This window comes from Cannabis sativa, chromosome 8, assembly GCF_029168945.1.
Source record: "Cannabis sativa cultivar Pink pepper isolate KNU-18-1 chromosome 8, ASM2916894v1, whole genome shotgun sequence".
Classification (NCBI taxonomy): Eukaryota; Viridiplantae; Streptophyta; class Magnoliopsida; order Rosales; family Cannabaceae; genus Cannabis; species Cannabis sativa.
Genome location: NC_083608.1, coordinates 25,919,638 through 25,943,204, shown reverse-complemented (window position 1 = coordinate 25,943,204; position 23,567 = coordinate 25,919,638). Strand labels below are relative to the sequence as shown.

The 23,567-nt window shown below is 35.4% G+C and overlaps 2 protein-coding genes, 1 long non-coding RNA gene and 1 other non-coding gene across 4 annotated transcripts; 1 reads left to right on the top strand and 3 right to left on the bottom strand.

Moving 5' to 3' along the window:
• The first annotated feature begins 843 nt into the window (after nucleotides 1-843).
• Nucleotides 844-1,457, top strand: LOC133030055 (uncharacterized). Its single transcript, XR_009683958.1, has 3 exons — nucleotides 844-1,015; nucleotides 1,106-1,218; nucleotides 1,296-1,457. It is a non-coding gene; the product is annotated as an uncharacterized LOC133030055 (long non-coding RNA).
• A 6,645-nt stretch (nucleotides 1,458-8,102) lies between these two features.
• LOC115701508 (MLP-like protein 31) lies at nucleotides 8,103-9,540 on the bottom strand. The gene is made up of 2 exons (XM_030629323.2): nucleotides 9,263-9,540; nucleotides 8,103-8,586 (listed from the first exon to the last, which is right to left on the bottom strand). Exons 1-2 carry the CDS (start codon nucleotides 9,453-9,455, stop codon nucleotides 8,312-8,314), a joined length of 468 nt encoding a protein of 155 aa, XP_030485183.1. The 5' UTR covers nucleotides 9,456-9,540; the 3' UTR covers nucleotides 8,103-8,311.
• A 3,449-nt stretch (nucleotides 9,541-12,989) lies between these two features.
• LOC133030512 (uncharacterized) lies at nucleotides 12,990-22,508 on the bottom strand. The gene is made up of 5 exons (XM_061103279.1): nucleotides 21,072-22,508; nucleotides 20,588-20,726; nucleotides 20,298-20,461; nucleotides 19,673-20,201; nucleotides 12,990-13,309 (listed from the first exon to the last, which is right to left on the bottom strand). The coding sequence occupies exons 1-5, from the start codon at nucleotides 22,506-22,508 to the stop codon at nucleotides 12,990-12,992; spliced, it is 2,589 nt and encodes an 862-aa protein (XP_060959262.1).
• LOC115715505 (small nucleolar RNA R71) lies at nucleotides 15,261-15,367 on the bottom strand. Its single transcript, XR_004011373.2, has one exon. It is a non-coding gene; the product is annotated as a small nucleolar RNA R71 (small nucleolar RNA).
• Nucleotides 22,509-23,567: the final 1,059 nt, after the last annotated feature.

Sequence of the window (23,567 nt, the reverse complement as noted above, 5' to 3'; positions counted from 1 at the left end):
TCCCGTGGCTTTGGATTTGTCACAATGTCAAAACTTTGAAGTTTGTTTGTTAATGGTGTAGACATGGCGAACTCGGAATCAGGATCTGATTCGGGAGCAGAAAATGAGTGTCCAACCACAATACCTACACGAGGGCCGACGCAAATGAATGAAATATCCAAACTAATGGATCAGGGCAAAAGAGTGGCCCTCAAAGTTAATGATAAAGGTCAATACTGTGGAAAAAGCTATGCGAAGCTCGTATCCACTCTAGGAGTCAGATTTCGGCAGACAATAGGGTTGGCCTATAAAAACTGGAAAGAAGTCAACCCGACTCTGAAAAATAAAGTTTGGAAAGACATTCAGGTAAGCTATTATTTGTTAGAATTTTGATTTGTTTTTCTATTACTCCAAATGTTGACTCTAACCGTGTTTGTTTTCCTTCAAAATAGACGGGGTTCATTGTGCCGGACAATTTCAAACATGATTGTCTCATCCTAGCTGGGAAGTTAATGAAAGACTTCAAGAATAGGATGACAAAAGACATCATAATGCCCGCGTTGAAAGAGAATGATCTGGGACGACTGGCACAAGTCCCTGAAAAGCACCCCGAGATCGACGCTACTGATTGATGCAAATTTGTTGAAAGTCGACTAACTCCTGAATTTCTGGTACGCTAATTATATTAACACTAAGATAAACTCTTAAATACAAGTACATGTATCTAATGTATTTTTTTGGCATTGTAGGAATTGAGTAAGGTGCTACGTGAACGTTCCTCAAAAATTCAATCCAGACATCGAAGTGGTCGGAGTGGAATGGTGAACGTACTGGAAGCTGTGGTAAGTAATACTTAAAATTTAATGTGCTATAATGTGCTATACAATTTAATTGGTACTCATTTCATTGTTATAACGTTATGTAGTAAAAGGACCTCGAAGTTGCAGATCCCCCCCGCCACCGTGTTTGGATTAAATCACGCACCAAGAGTAGAAAACTTGTCACTGATTACGACAAGGAAATTGCAGAGAAGATAGTAAGTATATATTAATCCTTAATTGAGTTCAACTCATGAGTTATTGTATATAATTCATATACTAATTGCTTGAATATATGCGTGCATTAGGCTCAATTAGAGGAGAAGCTTAGTCAGGGACAAATTCAGGTCCAGGGCCAAAACGATATCCTGACGCAGGCGCTCGGGACACCAGAGCATCTTGGACGTGTCAGGGCTGCTGGGTATGCTATTACTTCAAATGTTATTTATTTAGTTACACAAATAAAATCGCTGCTAATTTGCATTTTATGATTTGTAGGTTCCTGACCAGGGCATCTCAACTGTTCGGCAGGAAGAAAAGGGAAGTGTCTGATGTTATGGCTCGGCAAGCGAAGGAGATTGAAAAATTAAAAGCCGAAGTCCAATCCCTTAAGCAGCAGAGGAACGCTGCCGAACAAGAGGGAGAAGGAGAGGTGGCTGGTGAGGCGTATGTTCCACAACCATATGCTCCTCAGGATGAGGTACAACCACAAATTTATGTTGAGGAGTTTATTTCCCTCAACGACCAAGGTATCCTATACAATTTTGATGACCATGCGGCCCTTAATCAGCAAGTACATCTCTGCTCTGACAACATCGACAATATTGTGGCCCGAGGGTATTTGTACGAGCATGTGGGTATGATCAAAGTTCACTGCCAGGAGTACGATGATTCACATGCCCGGATTATGGTTTCGGAAATCCTGCAAGAGGACGCTAAAATCCCAGTCCCAATTGAAGAGTGCAGATATGTTAGGGACGTATACCAGATGTTCCTTCCTTGGCCTAAACACTTAATTTTAACAATCTAGGTAACTTCTCAACTCAAATTAATTATTAATGATTAGTGGAGTTTGAATATCTTCAATATTTATCCGTAGTGAAGTAGGTTCTGCGAATATATGTGCTGCGGTGGGATGGATGAACAAACTACTGTTATATATGTGTTATTTGTCGTTATACAGCCATGTTCAAAATTTTTGGGGTCATTTTACAACCGTTATGCTGCCGAAATTTCGGTAGAATTTGGATAAAATTTGATATATATATATTATTTTCTGTTTTGTTTAGGGTCCACTCGCTCAACCGCCCTCAAGACGTGATGCGTCAAAGGGGAAAGCTCCGATGCTTTCTTCACAAGGCCGTGGTGCACGGGAAGATGACTTGTTCACGGAAAAGAATATGGCGTTGATCCCTAATTCGCTAAAATGGATGATTCATGAATTCCTGAGGCTCAAAGATAAACGTGATATAATCACAATTCCTGTCCCCCGAGGATTCATTGCACCGCGTACCCAGATCACGTTATCTGGAGAGGATTTGCAGCAGGTTGCTACATGTGACTACATCGGCAACCAGGGAATGCTGTTTGGAATGATGTATACTCTTCTTTAATCTAATTAACCTTATATCAAATTATAGTCAAATTATTACAAGACACTAACACTTTTTTTGGCAGGCACATATGGGAGAGCATCAACGGTCTGAGGAAAATTTTCAAGTTTTACGACCCAGAGCTTCTCGTAGTGCATGGGATCACCGATGAAGAACAGAGTCAGTCTTTTGACGATGCGGCAAGACGATTGGCTAATTGGTTATCATTAATGAATAACAACCACCAAATGTTCTTTATTCCTTGGAATATCGGGTAAACTTTATTAAATTCTTTAGTGCTAATTGTTCATTTCTATATTATGACTTCAAATTATTTTTATACTATCTTACTTATATTCCAATATAATTTTCTAGGATGCATTGGACGCTAGTGGTGGTTACGCCAAGGAAAATTATTCATTTAAACCCTGTAAAAGGCTGCCCAATTCCCGAAGAAATAGAACAAATGATCGGAAGGTAATAATTTAATGACTTCTTATGTAACAAATTTAAATTAACTAACGAATTGAAATGCTAATATAATTTTCCAAAACAGGGCATTCATGTATATAGGGGACGCACATGAGTATCTTGGCCCGTGGCAAGGAATTTCACAAGCAAACTGTCCAAGACAACCTAAAAGCCAAGAATGCGGTTTTTATGTTTTGAAATATATCACTGACATCGTCGCACGTGCCAACCCCAGCCGTTACATACAAGATCAAAAAGCTGTAAGTTTTAATTATTGATTATTTTTTTTTTTGATTTACTTAATTTAATTAATTTAATTATTGATTATAGTATATAAATTCTATAATAACAAATATATAATATACATATACATAAACTAATATAAATTTTTAATTTTTTTAACAGTTTGGGGGTAAGAAGCAATACGATCCAAAAACAGAATTGTAACCACTACAGCGAAAGTGGATCGAACAATTGATGGCGGTGATTCACGGTGACGATTGAGGTTCAAAGGTCGAAGAATTTTTCTTCGTTATGTAATTTTTATAGATTAACTTGTAGTTAGATTTATTAACTTATTAATATTTTTAACTAATTTTACATTAGTGTTTGTGTAATATTTAATTACTTTTATGAAATCAAATTATGTTTTTACCCAAATTTAATTACTATTTAATTTAAAATGTAATTAATATATAATTAAATTAAATAAATATGTAATTTAAATTAAACAAAATAATATATAAATTAATAAATATATAATTAAATTAAAAAAAATGAAAAAAATTGAAATCTGCTTACTTTTGGCGTCGGTTGCTACGCCACATATGGCGTCGGTTATTGGCTAGGAACCGACGCCATATGTACCCCTATGGCGTCGGTTCCTAGCTAATAACCGACGCCATAGGGGTACATATGGCGTCGGTTCATATAAACCCTTTAGCGTCGCCTTGATCAGCGTCGGTAGCGAATTTCGCGAAAACCGACGCTGAAAGGGCTTAAAAACCGCCTCTAAAGAGTGTTTTTGTAGTAGTGGTTGTAAAAATAATTTTATATTTAATTTTGAATGTTCGTTACTTGTTGTACAACTAAATTTAACTGTTATCCCGCTTAATTATTTACAAGCTGTGTATCAAGAGTTTTCCAAAGGTTTGTCATTTGTTTATTATTTGAGTTGTTTGCTTGTTCCACTTAAAGTGTTTGCTATTTTTTTTTTTAAAAAAAAATTATAGACAATAAAGATATTGGGTCACATGTACATAGTTTTAGATTTTGTCATGTAGTTTAGGTTTAGTTTTATTTATTTGTGTTGTGAAGTGCTCTTTGGTTTAGAAATCGATAATTAAACCGCCCATTCCAGACTACTACAAAGACTTTTACAGAGCTCAAGTTCCAGCAACTAACATTTCCTTTTGAATACCAATAATATAATTTCATAGAATTATTATATATTATTATTATTATTATTATGAACAACACTCACAACGATTCATTCTCTTCCTGCAGCTGATCTGTAAAGTTGGTTTCTTTTCTACCTTTGATAGTAAATAGCTTTGGATCTTCTTTAAATACCTTCTTTATTTGAAATAGAATAAATATGTGGAGTTTAAATTAAGTTTAATAATTGTTATAGACAGTGGCGGACCCAGAATTTAATTGGAGGGTGGGCGTAAATTTTTTTCATATATAAAAATATTCTAAAAAAATAAGTAAATATAAAGAAAAACACAATATTTCAATTACCAACTAAAAAAATATTAAATATCAAGCACTAAAAATCTTATAATAGAAAAAAAAAAAAAAAAATTTAAAACGATGTTCAAAATATATAACATACTCAATATCCTAAAATTTTAAAAAAATATCAATTTTTGAGCTTATATCTCTAGAGTTGTCCTCGACGAGTTTTCATGTTTTGAAAATGATGAATGATAAGCTCGTTGTCAATAGCATTGAATACATCATTTTCGAGATATACTGTCAAAATATCAACTATTGATCTCTCATTTTGTTGCGTATTTGTTGTAGGCAATTAAAATAATTAAAAGATTTTTTTTTTAGTTAAGAAGTAAAAGAAATATATTTTTTTTCAATTGAGTCCGCCAGTGGTTATAGAAATCAATAAGGTCATAATTGTTTGTTAATGGCATTTTTCCATCTTATTGTCATATACTATCAATGAGATGTATATCCCACATTCTGAAATTATAAAATTTTTTCACGTGTATTAATGGCTGGAATGACTTGTGATTTGTAATAAAAGTCAGCAGGTTAATCCTGACCTCAATGAATTTTTAAGCATTGAAAATTTGTCATTTGCTATCATTTTCCTTTTAACCTTATTTTGGTTGTCTAATCTTCTGTATTTTGTGAATCAATTTGATTTGAATATGAAAAAAAGCAATATGTACATAGGTACTATTTTCCAGTCATAAGTTATAGTGGTACTCCATATTCCACTGCCCATGAACATGTCATATTCTTGTTACCACAAACTAAGTGGAATTCCTTCTAACTTCTTGCCTTTTTTCATGATAAAACTTTTTGAAAATTATATAAATATATATATATATATATATATATATATATATATATATACTAGGTGATTGTTACGTGCCAAGTCACGTAGTGTTAGTTTTATTTAATATTTTAGTTTTTTATTTTAATTAATAATTAAAATAATATAATTATTTGAACGATTTGTTTTATAAAAATAAAATATATCTCAGTATATTTAGTAAGTAAAACATAATTGTGTTATAATAATGTAAGTTATTAATAGTAAAATGTACATTAATCTTCTAATTGAAAAAAGTTATATTATCTCATTTCATATTTAATAATAGCTACACAACTATATATTTATAGACTTTCACATTCTTTGCAAATTACTATTAAGCACCAATAATATTTTCATATTCTAATATTTTTCAACATTCTCCTCTTGGTGGTAAAATTAAAAATAAAACTAAAAATAAGCACAAACATATAAGGTAAATACTAATTACAGCCCATTTTATCTTTTTTTATTATTATTTTTTTAAGCCCAAGCCCAAAAATCTCTAAGCCAACACAATCAATCTTCTTTTATATTATCTTTTCTAGATATTTTATCTATATTTTTCTTTTTTAAAAAATAAATAAAAAAATTATTAATATTCTCCCAAGATAGATTTGTTAGACAGATATGTGGCTAAAATGATTTTTTTTTAATTTAAAAAGAGATTATTAATATTTAAAAGATTGTTTATTTAAAAGATTGTTTAATTTTTTTGGTTTAATTATTGGGTTTATTTTTTAACGGGAGATCAAACCTAATCGATCATATTCTGTTAAACTAAGAATGTTAAACCAAGAAATGGCGTTAAATAGGTACTTTTAATATATAAAAATATTTATAGGACAAATTTAATTGTAATCGCGACATTCCATGTATACATTCCACTAAATGAAACTTCTTATTATATAATTTTCTTTTTTTAAAAAAAAAAACTTCTTATTATATAAATTTTCTTGAATCGATTCTAAAAGTAAACAGGGTAAATATGAGCCTAGGACCCCACCTAAAGAGGGCTTGAAAGTAGAACAAAAATTTATTATAATATTTTTTAAATACTTGTATTTTTAATACTTGCTGGTTTGGGTGATTGAGAAAGTGATTCTCTTTTTGGTGCGACAAATATTGGAGGTATATATAATTTAAGCTAATTAGAAATTTTTCTTTCAGAACTTTGGCATGTAATAAATTATGCTTTTGAATTTTTTTAACCGTTAAAAATTCCCCTAAACTATTAAAATTGTTAAATTTAATGACTTTTATCTAATTTTAGTAAAAAAATTCTAACATAGATAAAAGTTCAGGGGGCATGATTTAGTACATATCAAAGTTTGAGGGGCATGATTTGGTAGATTTCAAAGTCTGGGGAGCATAGTTTAGTACATAAACAATCTAGTAAAATTGAATGAAATTAGACAAAAGTTCTTAAATCTAACAATCTCAATAATTCAGGGGAAATTTTTAACGGCCAAAAAAATTTAGGAAGCATGATTTGGTATTTGTCAAAGTTCGGGAGGAAAAATTACTAATTAGCCTATAACTTAAAATATTTAACTTATATTATTAATAATTATGTGAATATACTAACTCGTGAATATTTAAATATGACAATAGCTTTTCCAAAGAAACATGGATCCCATAAGGGATTAAGTTCACGAGATAAGTGGATTAGACAGCTGGAGAAACTAGTTAGGACAAATTGTATCACTCTGTGATCACAGAATTTGCCTCAGCAGTCTAATCATCTCGATGATGGAGAACCGAGTCAGTAGTTATAATTATATGTAGTATTTACTTTTTTCACGAACTCTTTTATTAGCAATTTTAGTACTTAAGTAATTAAATTTATAACTTTAAAAAATGTTAAAAAAAAAACTTAATTTATGGTATTTTTATTAATGAATTTTACTTTCATCATTATTTAAGCAATATTAATACCAAAATAAAAATATATAAGTTATCTATATATTATGAATATTAACAATGAACAAAAAAAAGTGGTTGTAAAAAAAAATTGTTCTCAGTAAAAAGTTCTACCAAGAACAATATGTTCTCGGTATAAATGAGTCAATTGGGTGAAAATGGTAGAAAATCACTGTTAACTTTTACTGACAACATTAATGTTCTCAATATAGCCTTTAACGAGAACTAATGTACTATAGAAGCTCATTGCACATATGCTATATATGTTCCTACTCTTGAACAGATAGTTGATGTTCTAACGTCCAAAGGTCTCTCAGTTGCCAAGTTTCTCCGGTTCAAAATACAAGCTTCAAGTGGTTTTGATTGCCCTTTTTGCTTGAGAGAGCATGTTGGCTGATTGAAGATTCAGTTAGATATTAATTAGGTTGTCATAACCTTTCATCTCTTATAATAGCTCAGCTCTAAATAGCTTGGAATCTTGATTATAATTCATTCAATCAGAGAGCTCCATTCAATATCCGAAACCTTACTCGATCCGTTTTCGTTCAATTCTCTCTCTACATTCTCATTGTTCCAATATTTTATATTATTAATGAAGCTTACTTAACGCCACTTTATATTTGAAACGTATATTACTAGGTACTGATCGAGTTTAATTTCACTTAATTAATGTAGAGAAAAATAAAAATATGGCTATAAATTTGCAGAATTAAACAGATGGCATTGGATCCGGATAGATCCATCGGACCCGAAATGCTGAAATACTCAAACCAACGAAACTTGATTCCATTATGATAATAATCTCACAAACAAAGAAAACCACACTTACTGTAATTTATAGTACTCTCGTAAACATTTTATTTATTAGTCGATATAATAATAATATATATTACTTATATCGATTGATATATTATATATAATAATATATAATACATGAGCGAGAGTACTTTAATTTGGCAATATATATATTATTATGCCTCGTGGAGATGAGTGTCAAGATACTTTGTGAGTTCATGGACAAACTCAATCATGGTATGCGGGTCTATGATTTCGTGATGGAGTTTCTCGTAGTGAATTGTCCAATGAACAATGCTACCTTCACCATCTGTTTTTGGAATTACTTGAATCACGAATTTGAAGCTCTTGTAATGTTCCATAAGATCACCTTCAATTACTCTGTAAGTAATTGCTTTTTTGTCGTCGTCTATGTCTTCCACTACTTCTTTTGCCACCTTAGGTTTCCCCTCTACAATCAACAAATTAATTAATTAATATATATTTATAAATATACTGTCTAAGAATATGAGTTTTTTTATAGAATAAGATGAGCACTTTTATTTTGTTAAATGATAAAATAATTACTATATTTTTTAAAATAGTACAAATAAGGCTCTCACCACAATTATCGATTTTTTTTTTTTTAAGATATTTTCTAATACGAACAGATACAGAAAGTTTAATCAGTTTTGTCATAACATCTCTAGGTCAGATTATTATTAAATTTTATTTTAACAAAAAAATCAATTCAGTATCCTATTTGTACTATTTTTAAAAATACAGGATCTATTTTATTATTTAACAAAATAGAGAGTTCAATCTGTAACTTTTACACAACATAAGGTCCAAGATAATATTTACTCTTCTATAAATTATTAACACTTCTTTTTAATAGTGGCTATTTTCTATTTCACAATTAACTTTTTTATAATTCAATTTTATCATATTTTATGGATCATATACTCACTAGAGTTTTTTATTTCTCCTATAATTTGTTTTTGAAATTAAGTGAGGGTGACATATATAATAAGAGTATGAGTTTTTCTCCAAAAACAAATAGAATTTATAAAGATGCATGATTAAAATTTCACACATCTGCTGTTTAACAAATAGATATTATTGTGTTTAAGGAACTTAATTATTACCATGAAAGTAATTCCAGTGTAAGACAGAACCCTCTTTCCCCCATTCGCCTTCATGTAGATCACAACTCTGAATTAAATCCTTAGAAGCACCCGGAAAGTGGTGAGGTCTATGTTTCAACAATTCATAAAACTTTGGAGGAGACGTCTTGGACTCTACATCAATCTCTAGTTTGCCGCATAGATCAGCCGACATCTTTTCTGTTCAAGATTTATATTATAATATATTTGGTAATATATATGAAGAAAATCTGTATATGTTGAGATGAGAGTATGAGTTCGGGAAATTAATACCCTTTTATAGAAGAGAACCGGCAGGTAGCCAAGCGTGTTTGATTACATAAATTAATAATGTGGCATGTATCGTTATCATCAATATGTATATTAATTTTTCGCCGTAATATTTTAATTTTTTAATTTTTTTATCATAAAAATAAAAATAAAAAACATAAATATATTCTATACCTACTTTTATTATTTTTATTTTCATTTTTATGTTTTGATTTTATATATATTCAAGTTGAGTCGAGGTCTCGGTTTAGAGTTGGAGTCGTGGTCTGGGAGTGGGACTAGGGCTAGAGTCCGGGTCTCAAGATCTAAATTAGAATCGCAGTCTAAAATATTAATTAAAAAACCTGTTTAAAAAAAATTTAAAAGTAATTTTTTTTTAATCAAAATTTATAAAATTTTGATCCTCAATTAAAAAATTAGAAAGTGAAAACATATTTATAAAATATGTTTTTGAAAAAAAAAAAATTACTTTTCTAATTAAATAAAACAAAAAAAAAATAATAAAAATCACTTAAGCTTTGCTGACGATGCTCTATTGTTTTGCAATGGGGACTTCAAGGGCAAATACTACATGTTGCAGGGATTGAAGCTTTTCTCTCACACATTAGGCTTGTTCCCTAACCCTTCCAAATCGGTTGTATATTGTAGTAATATGTCTGATGCAGATGTGCAAAGAATTCTGGATGTATCAGGATTCCAAAAGCAAGAGCTACCATTCAAGTATCCGGGAGTGCCTATTTGCCCAAAGAGGATCTCTTCAGCAGATTGCAAGCTATTGGTGGAAAATGATGGCTCGAATCAAAACTTGGAGCACGAGAAACCTTTCTTTTGCTGGGTGTGTTGTAACGCCTGTATTTGAAACTTACTAAACTCAAAAAGTAATTATATTATATTGTAATTAATTAACCATATAGGTCGGGATCCCGAGTTATAAAACAAAGTTAAAAACTACATTTGCTATTACAAAATCCTTTAACTCTTTTTTTTTTTACAAACAACAGGCAATAACAAAAGGCAATTCAAAATAATGAAAGACCGAAACCCTCAAGGTTACACTGCCGCGATATGTACAATCCCTGCAGAGCCCCATCACACTGTTCCTCCAGCTTAGCTTTTCCTTTACCTACACAAGATAGCAAGCTGATGAGTCAACAGACTCAGTAAGATATGCAATACACATATATATATGCAATGCTAGACCGACTTTATCTTTAAGCTGCCCTTAGCTCAAGAACCGAGCTCATCAAATGGTTAATGAACGTTCTTAAGGGAAGTACGACCACTGTACCAAATGCACTAAAGTACTAACCTTGTACTCATGTTGGTAGCGCCATTATTGTACTCCCGGGAATTACTAAGTGTTGTACAACATGCACGACGTACCCCCTGGTACTAGTGTTGGTATAACACCGTAAGCACACTGATAACCTACACTATACTAACACCCTTAAAATCACATACATATTAGTGTTAGTAGTGCAAACATCCAATACAAGTATCCATTCACATATATGTAATATTTATGCTATCTTACCTCGTTCCGTACTCAGGTGTGTCGGTCAGTCTGAGTGGAAGTGCAGCTCGACGCTTTACAGGGCCCTAAACCATAACGTTCAAAATTCGATGAGAGACACGCTAAAACACTTATCGGGGATTTAAAATTAAAATTAAGGATAACCCTATCGATAAATAGGATGCTAACACCTTAAGCAACACAAAAACGGAGAAAACTAGGGTTCTGGAAAAAGCCCCAACCGGCAGACCGGTTCCCAACCGGAGGCCCGGTTCGTGGGTACCAACCGGTCGACCAGTTCTAATGGTCCCCCAGAACCGGTCGATTGGCTCTGTGCTGGGAACCCAAAAATTGCTCCCCTAACTTCAAATCAACCCCAAACTTTCTAAAACCTTCCAGTATACCTGCTTATATTCCAATATAACCATTTCAAGCAAAAGAACACAACAATGCACATAAAAACTCATTTCACCATTAGAGCACCAAGTTGCAGTTTACAAATTCCAATGTTGCTTAAACAATACAAAGCTCACCTAATTCAGACTTAAACAACCTAGATGATCAACATCTAACTTCAGAATACCAAGGTAAACAATCCCCACGCATACAGCAACTCAATCCCCAAAGTCATGCATAAAGGTCAACTTTAAGCTAGGGAAAACAAAAAGAGACAAGCTAAAGCTTAATACCTTAAGTTGAAGCTTCAAATCCTACCAAAACTCACTGAAATGTGTTCAAGGAAACCATAATTTTGGGCTGGTTGCTAGGTGATTCGAAGGAGAGGGAGAGAGCTTTTGAAAAGAATAATTTCTAGGTTTTTCTTAAAAGGTAAATAATTATTCTTTTTCTTTTTGACCAAAATGAATAAATATTAATATATATATATGAGTTAATAATAAAATTATTACTCATAAAAGACAAAGAAGGAACTCTAACTATATTACCACCTTGCCCCTAATTTAAAATCACTAATTGAAAACTCCCAAGGGTAAATTGGTCATTACCAAACCTGAAAATTCCTATAATTCCAAAGCCTAACAACAACACCCCGATATTAAGATAATTCTATATCATAAAAAAATGCGACTCTCTACTGGCCCAACGTATCTTTCCACTACTTCCAAACACATTACAAAGCAACGAGGAATTCATACAAAATAGCATAATTAATTATATCAAACTCAAATAAATCTCCACAATATACGTATTATAAATAATATTTAATCTCATGAATAAACCCTAGTTATTTATTAATCCAAAGTGTTAATCATAAGCGGTCTTCACAATTATCCTCCCGTTAAAAGGATTTCGTCCCCGAAATCTAACCTGAACAGCTCTGAATGTTGAGTCTTCATATCAGACTCTGATTCCCAAGTGGCTTCTTCCACTTTACTATTTCTCTAGAGTACTTTAACCAATGCTATGGTTTTGCTTCGAAGGACCTCCTCTTTCCTATCCAGAATTTGAACTGGTTGTTCATCATAAGACAGGTCCGATTGTAATTCCAATGCTTCATAACTCAGGATATACATTGGATCCGACACGTACTTTCTCAACATCAAAACATGAAATACATTGTGCACGGCTGATAATGATGGAGGTAAGGCTAACCGGTAAGCAACCTGTCCAACCCTCTCAAGTATTTCGAAAGGTCCTATAAATCTAGGACTTAGCTTGCCTTTCTTTCAAAAGCGTCTGATTCCTTTCATAGGAGACACACGTAGGAAGACATGATCTCTCGGCTGAAATGGAATATTTCGACGCTTGGGATCTGCATAACTCTTTTGCCTGCTTTGCGAAGCAAGCATTCATGCTTTAATCTTATCTATTGCCTCATTTTTTTTAGACCAACTCAGGGCCTAGGTATTTTCGTTGTCCTGTTTCATCCCAATGAATTGGGGATCGACACTTTCTACCACATAGCAGCTAATAAGGAGCCATTCCTATAGTACTTTGATAGCTATTATTATAGGAGAACTCAATCAGAGGCAAATACTTGCTCCATGACCCTCCGAAATCCATGACACAAGCTCGTAACCGGTCTTCAAGTATCTGAATAGTTCGCTTAAATTGCCCATCTGTTTGAGGATGAAAGGCCGTGCTGAACTTCAAATTATTTCCCATGGCCTTTTGCAAACTCACCCAGAACTTCGAGGTAAATTTAGGGTCTCTATCTGGAACGATAGACTTTGGTAACCCATGAAAGCGAACAATCTCCTTCACATACAGATCAGCATACTGATCCACTGTAATGTTACTTTACCAGGCAAGAAATGTGCTGACTGTTAGGCTATTTTTAGCCTATGTTATGGATCCTATTTATGTGCATTCTTAGCTGTGTTGGGACGGAATTACGCTTGTTTTCTATGTTTTCAGGTTCTTTGGAGTAGAAGAGGTCTCGGGTGCAGAAATTCACTGAAAGACGTGCTGAGCCGAAGAAAAACTTCATATTTTGAGTTTTTGCATATCTGGCCGCGGCGATGAAGAGTCTCGCCGCGGCGAGATACGAGAAACAGAAAGTGTCTAATTTTGGCACATTCTCGCCGCGGCGAGAGGAAGTGTGGCCGCGGCGAGATCCCGTACGGACCGGGGGTAATTTCGTCCATCGAACCCTAAATTTCAAGTATAAATAGAAAACTGCGATTGGAAGTCAGGGAGAGCGATTTGGAACCCTAAAACACAGCTGAGAGCGGCAGGAAGAGCATAGAGATTCAAGTGAAGATCCAAGATTCATCCTCAAACAGTTCTTTTCTTTATTCCTCTTTAATTTATTTATGTTGAATATTGCTTTAGGAATGGTTATGGATTTGTTTCTGAACTAAATTTCCCATTTAGGGAGGATGATGATTGTTGTTTAATGTTTTGCCTAGTTAATGTTTAATTACCATTCCTCAATTCTTGTTTGTGAAATTATCTTAATTTGTGTTTAATTTCATGTTTAAGATTGATCACCTTGTGCATGCTTTATGATCTCAATTCAAAATCTGAAAAGTGAGAATTGAGAATGCTAAAATTAAGATAATCAATGTTCTATGTGAAACGAAAGTATTTGCATGACTTATGTGACGAGTAGATTATTGCTTAATGCTGATTTCATGTTAGTTTAGTTAAGGAATTAATTAGATAACATGTGATTTAGAATCTAGAAGATCTGAAAGGAGCTAGGTTATTTCATAATCTGTCATTCACTGCAAGAATAGGATAGTAATTAATCATTAACGATTTGGGTAAACAACAACAGGATTCTCCTCCCTATTGTCTCATCTTGCTCAACTTTAAATTGTGTTATTAAGTTTTCTGAATTTCTTTCATATTTTACTGTTTTTAAATCATAATTGCTTTCGATTTACCGAATAGAATCATAAGTATAATTTAGTGGTACTTAATCCAATTCCCTGTGGGATCGACCTCACCTGTGTGAGATTTACTACTTGATTGCGTATACTTGCGTAGTGTTTAAAATTATAGCAACAAGTTTTTGGCGCCGTTGCCGGGGAATTGTTTAAAGATTAATATTACATAAAATTATACTAACTTCTACTTTGGTATATTTTCTCTTGCTGATTTTTCTAACCTTTTTCTTGCAATATTTTCTTGATCTATTTCAGGAATCCTAAGTGCATGCGCCGTCAAGGACAATCAGTCATATTACCAGTTGATCCTGAAATTGAGAAAACTTGCAGGAAGAATCGAAAGAACAAGAGGCAAGAAAGAGTTTCAGCAACTGCTGAAACATCAGAAATCATGGCTGCCAATGTGAACAATAATGTTGGGAACAATGGGCGTAATAATGGTAATAATGGAGGCGCTGTGGAAGATCAAGCTAATGGCCGTAGCTTGAGAGATTACATTCTCCCTACTCTGACGGGAGTGCAGTCATGTATTAGGCCACCGGCAGTGGATGCAAACAACTTCGAGATCAAACCTGCCATCCTTCAAATGGTGCAGTCTTCAGTTCAGTTTGGTGGTCTCCCTTCTGAAGATCCTAATTTGCATCTCTCTAACTTCATGGAACTTTGTGAAACTTTTAAAGTTAATGGAGTTAGCGACGATGCTATTAGATTGAGGTTGTTTCCATTCTCACTCAGAGAACGAGCCAAGAGTTGGTTGAATTCTTTGCCACCGAATTCTATTGCTACATGGAATGATCTGGCAACAAAATTCTTGTCAAAGTTCTTTCCTCCAGCTAAGTCTGCAAAGCTAAGAGGAGAAATCAATAATTTCTGCCAACAAGATAATGAATCTCTCTATGAGGCTTGGGAGAGGTTTAAAGATCTGATCAGGAGGTGTCCCCATCATGGTATAGAGAAGTGGATGCTGGTTCATAACTTCTACAACGGGTTGGTTGGTAATACTAGAACTTTAATAGATGCAGCAGCGGGCGGAGCTTTTATGAGAAAGAGTGCTAATGAGGCATATGATCTATTGGAGGAGATGGCTCTAAATAATCAGCAGTGGCCAACTGAAAGGAGTCAAACTAAGAAAGTAGCTGGTGTGCTAGAGGTTGATGCCATCACAAAGTTGACAGCTCAAGTTGAGGCCTTGACAAAGCTGATTGCAGGGCAAGCTAAACAAGCCCAAGTTATTTGTGAGATATGTGGAGGCAACCATCACTTTTCAGAGTGTCAGGCAGATGTGGATAATTTGCCAATGGATCAAGCAAAAGCCATTGGGAACTACTCCCAAAATAATAATTATGGGCACAACCAGCAGGGGTTCTACCAGCAGAGGAATCAGCCCCAACAAAACCAACAACAAAGTCCTAGTGGAGGCTCCAATATCCAAGCTGATTTATTGCTCCAATTCATGATGGAGACTAGAGCCTCTATTAAAACTCTAGAAACTCAAATGGAACAATTGTCTACTCAAGTGGCAAACCAAGCTCAAGGAAATTCACCTAGCACTAGTGAGGCAAACGGAAAAGAGCAATGTAAAGCAATTTCCTTGAGGAGTGGAAAGAGTTATGAAGGACCTAGTGGCAAGCAACCAGTTGAAGATGGGGTTCAGGATCAACAGGCACAGACACCGGCACCAAAGGAAAAGAAGGCTACTGATAGTCCTGCACCACAACAACAGTCTCCACCAATCAGTATTGATCATCATGTGAAGATACCTTATCCTCAGAGACTCCGAAAGACCAATCTAGACAAGCAGTTTACAAAATTTCTAGAGGTCTTCAAAAGACTACACATCAACATTCCTTTTGCTGAAGCCTTGGAACAAATGCCCCGTTATGTGAAGTTCATGAAGGAGATATTGTCTAAGAAGAGAAAAATGGAGGACTATGAAACAGTGGCATTAACTGAGGAGTGTAGCGCCATTTTGCAAAAGAAACTACCGCCCAAGCTTAAAGATCCGGGTAGTTTCAATATTCCATGCTCTATAGGGGGTTCAGTGGAAACTAAAGCTCTATGTGATCTGGGAGCAAGCATTAATCTAATGCCGTTGTCTGTCTTCAAAAGGCTAGGATTGGGAAAAGCAAAGCCCACAACAGTGACTCTACAACTAGCGGATCGTTCTCTAACTCATCCTCGTGGCATAATTGAAGATGTACTGGTGAAGGTTGGTAAGTTTATCTTCCCTGCTGATTTCTTAATTCTTGATATGGAGGAAGATTCAACTATTCCCATTATTTTGGGAAGACCATTCTTGGCCACGGGTCGAGCATTAATAGATGTTCAGAAGGGGGAGTTAAAGTTGCGAGTGCAAGATGAAGAGGTCAATTTTAATGTTTTTGCCCCAACGGACATTCCTACATGTTGCAAGATTGAGGTGGTGAAGGGTTCTTTTGTTAAAACTAATAAGAAGAAAGCAAAGCCTAAAGAGCGACTTCGAACGATTCAGCGTCGTTGGAAAAGATTGATGTGTGGTAGTTCTGAAGGTGAGATTACTCTTGTGCAAAACTCTGAAATCAACACTATTGGTGGTAAATTTTCTTCATTTAGTACGAGGGCTCTTTTGGATGCAAAAGGTGGACTTGATCCCTTCTGATGGGGCTCAGGTAAGTTTCTCTCAACCACAATTTTATTTTAACACATTGGGGACAATGTGCATCTTTAGTTTGGGGGGAGAGATTTAAAATTTTTAGTTTTTTTTGTTCAGTTTTTTTTCGTTTTTTTTAGTTAGTCTTGTGTGATAGCTAAATTGAAAGATTGATTGAATTGTTGTTATTCACTTGTGCAATGGATTAAAACATAACTGTGTGCTTGACTTGCAACTGTTTGAATTAAAATGGATGTGTGCTAGGAAGTGATTCGTGTAGTCTTAAAACATTTGCTATTCTTGCATATCACTTCTGTTCTATTTGGTTTGTGGAATGATTGGTTTAACATGGAATAGAATTTGTTTGACATACTCTCTTGAAGCGAAATCCTTGATGATTTTTGTTTGGAAAGTGATTTAGGCAAATTTTCTTTGGATCGATTGAGCCTTTCAAGCCTACCTAAAAAAGTTTTACCCATAGTATACCCAAAGTTGAGCCTTAGCCTGTTTTAAAATTTTTCACCACTTCACGGAGCTGAATTTGTTATTCTAAACTCTTTTCACCCTGAACATATTTTGTTATGCCATAAGCCTTGAAGCAAGTTTGGGGGGGGGAATAAGTGCTGTAAGTGAAAAAAAATATATAAAGTGTAGGAATGAGAGATTGAAAAAAAAAATAATAAGAATATTGTGTGTTGTGCCTATAAAAAAAAGAAAAAAAAATGTGTCTAAAAAAAAAAAAGTTAAGAAAATTATGAGGTGCACACACAAGAAAAAAACTGCAATCTCTTATTTCTGTTTTTGGGATATATGGAAAGAAAGCAAAATAAATGTCTAGGCTTGCTTGGTTAATAGTGCCTATGGTATAGTTTAGCCTAAATGACTTCTCATCTACCCATGTACCTAAGCCATGTGATTTTAACCGAAAAAGACCTATTGATTCCAGGTAGAAATTTGTCAACATTAGTGGAGAGAGGTATGTCATTCAAACTTATTGATCATGTGTTAGTGGGATGTTGGAAAGTTAGAACAGTTGTGATATTGATGGGAATTGCGATGCTTTATGTTTGCATGAATTACTTACTTGTAAACTGCACATTCAACTTAGTTCTTAGAGTTGGCAAGTTGAAATTCTGGTTATTGAGGGATTGAAGTTGTGCAGGTGGTGGTAACAATTTAATTGTTGGAAAGTTCAGCTATCATTTTTAGTTTTTTAGTTTAGTCTTAGTTTACTCGGGGACGAGTAAAGAGTCAGTTTGGGGGAGTTTGTTAGGCTATTTTTAGCCTATGTTATGGATCCTATTTATGTGCATTCTTAGCTGTGTTGGGACGGAATTACGCTTGTTTTCTATGTTTTCAGGTTCTTTGGAGTAGAAGAGGTCTCGGGTGCAGAAATTCACTGAAAGACGTGCTGAGCCGAAGAAAAACTTCATATTTTGAGTTTTTGCATATCTGGCCGCGGCGATGAAGAGTCTCGCCGCGGCGAGATACGAGAAACAGAAAGTGTCTAATTTTGGCACATTCTCGCCGCGGCGAGAGGAAGTGTGGCCGCGGCGAGATCCCGTACGGACCGGGGGTAATTTCGTCCATCGAACCCTAAATTTCAAGTATAAATAGAAAACTGCGATTGGAAGTCAGGGAGAGCGATTTGGAACCCTAAAACACAGCTGAGAGCGGCAGGAAGAGCATAGAGATTCAAGTGAAGATCCAAGATTCATCCTCAAACAGTTCTTTTCTTTATTCCTCTTTAATTTATTTATGTTGAATATTGCTTTAGGAATGGTTATGGATTTGTTTCTGAACTAAATTTCCCATTTAGGGAGGATGATGATTGTTGTTTAATGTTTTGCCTAGTTAATGTTTAATTACCATTCCTCAATTCTTGTTTGTGAAATTATCTTAATTTGTGTTTAATTTCATGTTTAAGATTGATCACCTTGTGCATGCTTTATGATCTCAATTCAAAATCTGAAAAGTGAGAATTGAGAATGCTAAAATTAAGATAATCAATGTTCTATGTGAAACGAAAGTATTTGCATGACTTATGTGACGAGTAGATTATTGCTTAATGCTGATTTCATGTTAGTTTAGTTAAGGAATTAATTAGATAACATGTGATTTAGAATCTAGAAGATCTGAAAGGAGCTAGGTTATTTCATAATCTGTCATTCACTGCGAGAATAGGATAGTAATTAATCATTAACGATTTGGGTAAACAACAACAGGATTCTCCTCCCTATTGTCTCATCTTGCTCAACTTTAAATTGTGTTATTAAGTTTTCTGAATTTCTTTCATATTTCACTGTTTTTAAATCATAATTGCTTTCGATTTACCGAATAGAATCATAAGTATAATTTAGTGGTACTTAATCCAATTCCCTGTGGGATCGACCTCACCTGTGTGAGATTTACTACTTGATTGCGTATACTTGCGTAGTGTTTAAAATTATAGCAACACTGACTTAGTAAAGCGATCCACCATGACCCAAACTGAGTCGTACATTCCTGTGGTCTTGGTCAAACCCACCACAAAATCCATTGCAATGTCTTCCCACTTCCATTCTGGAAGTGTTAATGGCTAAAGTAATATCCTGCAGGTCGCTGTTGTTCTGCTTTAATTTGTTGACAGGTTAAACACTTAGTGACATAATCAACCACATCCCTCTTCATCCCATACCACAAAAAATATGGCTTCAGATCTTGATACATCTTGGTGGTTCCCGGATGCAACGAGTAAGGGGTAGTGTGAGCTTCATCCAGAATCTCTTTCTTAAGCTCATTGTTACCAGGGACACACACACGAGTTTTAAACAACAATATTCCACTATAAGAGATCGAAAAGTCCTTAGCTTTGCTTGCTAAGACATCTTCTCGAAACTTAAGCAATTCAGGGTCTTCTAGTTGTGCCACTTTAATTCTTTCCAACAAGTCTGACTGAAGTGTCAGATTATGCAACTTCTCGATCACGAATTCAATATTTTCCCTAGACATCTCCGAGGCTAATTTAGGAGAAATCATTACCATATTGAAAGTCTGATCAGGTCCTTTCCGACTTAAGGCATCTGCCACAACATTTGCCTTTCCAGGATGATACAGGATTTCACAGTCATAGTCCTTCACTAGTTCTAACCACCTCCTTTGTCTCATGTTCAGATCCTTCTGAGTGAAAAAGTATTTGAGACTTTTGTGGTCAGTATAGATCTCACACCGCTCACCATATAAGTAGTGTCGCCAAATTTTTAGGGCAAACACCACTGCTGCAAGCTCCAGGTCATGAGTTAGATAGCGCTGCACATAATCTTTCAGTTGTTGTGAAGCATAGGCTATGACTTTATCTGCCTGCATTAACACACAACCCAAACCATGCCTTGATGCATCACAATACACCACAAATTTCTCTTGATCACACGGTAAGGCTAAAACAGGAGCTGTGATTAGCCGTTATTTTAGCTCTTGGAAACTTTCCTCACACTTATTTGACCATATAAACCGTTGATTCTTTCTTGTTAATTCGGATAACGGCATTGCAATCTTGGAAAAACCTTCCACAAAACGATGATAGTAACCCGCTAAACTGAGAAAACTACGAACTTCAGCGACTGTTTTTGGTCTAGGCCAATTCTTCACTACTTCAATCTTCCATGGGTCGACCATAATCCTGTCCTTTCTGACAATATGCCCCTGGAAGGATACTTGTGACAGCCAAAACTAACACTTTTTGAACTTCGCATAAAGTTTATGATCTCTGAGTCATTGCAGAACCATACGAAGATGTTGTTCGTGTTCTGCTTCTGACCGAGAGTACACAAGAATATCATCGATAAATACAATTACAAAATTATCGAGAAAATCCTTGAATACCCTGTTCATGAGATCCATAAAGGCTGCCAGAGCATTTGTCAACCCGAATGACATAACCAGGAACTCGTAATGACCATACCTGGTTCGGAAAGCTGTCTTTGGGATATCCTCTTCCCAGATTCTCAGTTGATGATATCCAGATCTCAAATAAATCTTAGAGAATACCATCTTGCCTTGAAGTTGATCAAACAGATAGTCAATTCTAGGTAAAGGATATTTGCTTTCAATGGTTAACTTGTTTATCTCTCGATAGTCAATACACATTCGAAGGGTCCCATCTTTCTTCTTTACAAATAGGACTGGAGCTCCCCAAGGAGACACACTTGGTCGGGTGAACCCTAAATCCAGCATTCCTTGAAGTTGTATCTTCAGTTCTTTTAGTTCTGCAGGTGCCATTTGGTAAGGTGCTTTTGAAATAGGTTCTGCCCCAAGTATTAGATCAATAATAAAATTTATGTCCCGCTGAGGTGGTAACCCCGGTAATTCCTCTGGAAACACATCCAGGAATTCCTTAACCACTTTAACCTCTTCAGGTCCAAGTAACACTGGTTTACTAAAATCCACTACAACCGCTAGGAATCCTACACACTCACTGCGTAATAAATCCTTAGCTTTCAATGCTGAGATTCTTGGGACACGAGAACCTTGAACCGAACCAACAAAAATAAATGGTTCCTCATTGTCCGGTTGGAAAGTTACCATTTTCTGTTTGCAGTTAATACTAGCAGAGTATTTGGAAAAAAAGTCCATCCCGAGTATAATATCAAACTTGGCCAATGGTAACTCCACAAGATCAGCGCTCAATTTCCTGTCTTCAACCCTAATTAACACCGATCTAACCCACTTTCTTGAAATAATTAATTCCCCATTAGGCAATAGGGTTCCAAATCCCATCTCAAATATATCACTAGGCCTACCAAGCTGATTAAGAACTCTTGATGATATATATGATCGTGTAGCACCCGAATCAAATAAAACTGTAAAAGCAAAACCGTTGATAAGAAGCTGACTTGTGACTACTGTAGGGCTGGCGGCAGCATCTGCCTGAGTGATGGCAAATACACGTGCTGGTGCAGGCTTAGCTTCAAGCTTAGGTTCCTCTTTCTTCAATTGGGGACAATCTTTCCTGAGGTGCCCCACCGATCCACCTTGAATATAAGCTCTTCGGTTACTAGTCCTAGGATGATGTTTCTTGCAGCGCGGGCACTCAGGATAGGAGTAAGTCTGACGTCCCCCTTTACCCTGGTTTTCTTGAAACCTTTTACCTTGCTCTGAACTCCCCGAAGATGGGAAAGTTCTCTTCTTTTGCTCAATAGTGGAATCACCACTCTCTTTTCTAGAGCCAAAAATAGGAAGAGTAGTGGTCCCACCAGCACCAGGAATCTCTCGGGTTTCTTGCAAGAACTTAACTGCTCCTCCAGCTTGAAGAGCCTTGTCAACAATTTCAGCATAGGTTGTGGTGTCATTTGTAGTAATAACCAAATAATGCTTAATCTTGGCATTTAACCCTACCAAGTACTTTTCCTTCTTACTAAAATCGGTTGGCACAATCCCATAGGCCAATTTAGCAAAGCGATCAAACTTGGTTGTATATCGAGTCATTAACATACCCTCTCCTTGTACCAACTCAACAAACTCTTTTTGCTTTGCACTTCAGACCGCCTCATTACAGTATTTAGCATTAAACAAATCCCGCAATTCCTCCAAGGTCATTCTAGCAACATCTTTGGTGAGGGATACCATCTCCCACCACACCAAGGCATCCTCCTGAAATTGAAATGTGGCACACGCCACCCTGTCATTCCCGACCACTCCCATGAAATTCAATATTCTTTCAATAACAGTCAGCCACTGTTCAGCCTTAAGTACATCAGGGCCTCCCAGAAACACTAAAGGTGCTTGCTTCCTGAATCTCTCATATAAAGGCTCCATACGGTTACTAGCAACTTGTTGCTCTGCTGGCACCGCAGGAACCGCAGCAAGCGGTTGCGGGGGAAGCTCAACAAGAGCATCCCGTTGCCTGAGTCTCCGAATCTCATCTTCTTGTTGCGCAATTCTGGCTTGCATCTCAGCAAAACTTTGCTCCCAATCAGCCGGAGCCTAAGGTGGATCCTTTTGGCCACCTCTCAGAGTACGACCGCGGCCTCTACTGCGTCCACGAGGGCTTTGGGGATTTCTAACACCCCGACCACCTCCGGTCTCAACCATTTCACCCTGCCTTCTGACGTTTCGCTGGGCATCCATCATTAGGACGTAGCCTACAAACCCACAAGGCATGCAGGTTAGACAGTTGTCAAAATATTCTTAAGACCGCATTAAGGGTTAAACAACAATTTTCACATATATGCAATGTATCTTAAATAGTTTGCAAAAAGTAAAGCTTACGGAACCAGGAGTTGAGCTCGACATTGCCGTTGATTGTACATATCTTGACGGTCTCCAGTGAACAACCTGGTGGTTCTGATACCAAACTATAACGTCCGTATTTGAAACTTACTAAACTCAAAAACTAATTATATTATATTGTAATTAATTAACCATATAGGTCGGGATCCTGAGTTATAAAACATAGTTAAAAACTACATTTGCTATTACAAAAAACTTTAAATAATTTTTTACAAACGACATACAATAACAAAAGGCAACTCAAAATATTGAAAG

Coding starts and splice junctions, on each gene's coding strand:
- LOC133030512 (XM_061103279.1), bottom strand. CDS start 22,508: ATGACTCGATATACAACCAAGTTTGATCGCTTTGCTAAATTGGCCTAT. Junction 20,727..21,071: donor ATCAACTTCAAGGCAAGATG/GTATTCTCTAAG, acceptor GTATCCTTCCAG/GGGCATATTGTCAGAAAGGA. Junction 13,310..19,672: donor TGTCACTAAGTGTTTAACCT/GTCAACAAATTA, acceptor GTAACATTACAG/TGGATCAGTATGCTGATCTG.
- LOC115701508 (XM_030629323.2), bottom strand. CDS start 9,455: ATGTCGGCTGATCTATGCGGCAAACTAGAGATTGATGTAGAGTCCAAG. Junction 8,587..9,262: donor ACACTGGAATTACTTTCATG/GTAATAATTAAG, acceptor TGTTGATTGTAG/AGGGGAAACCTAAGGTGGCA.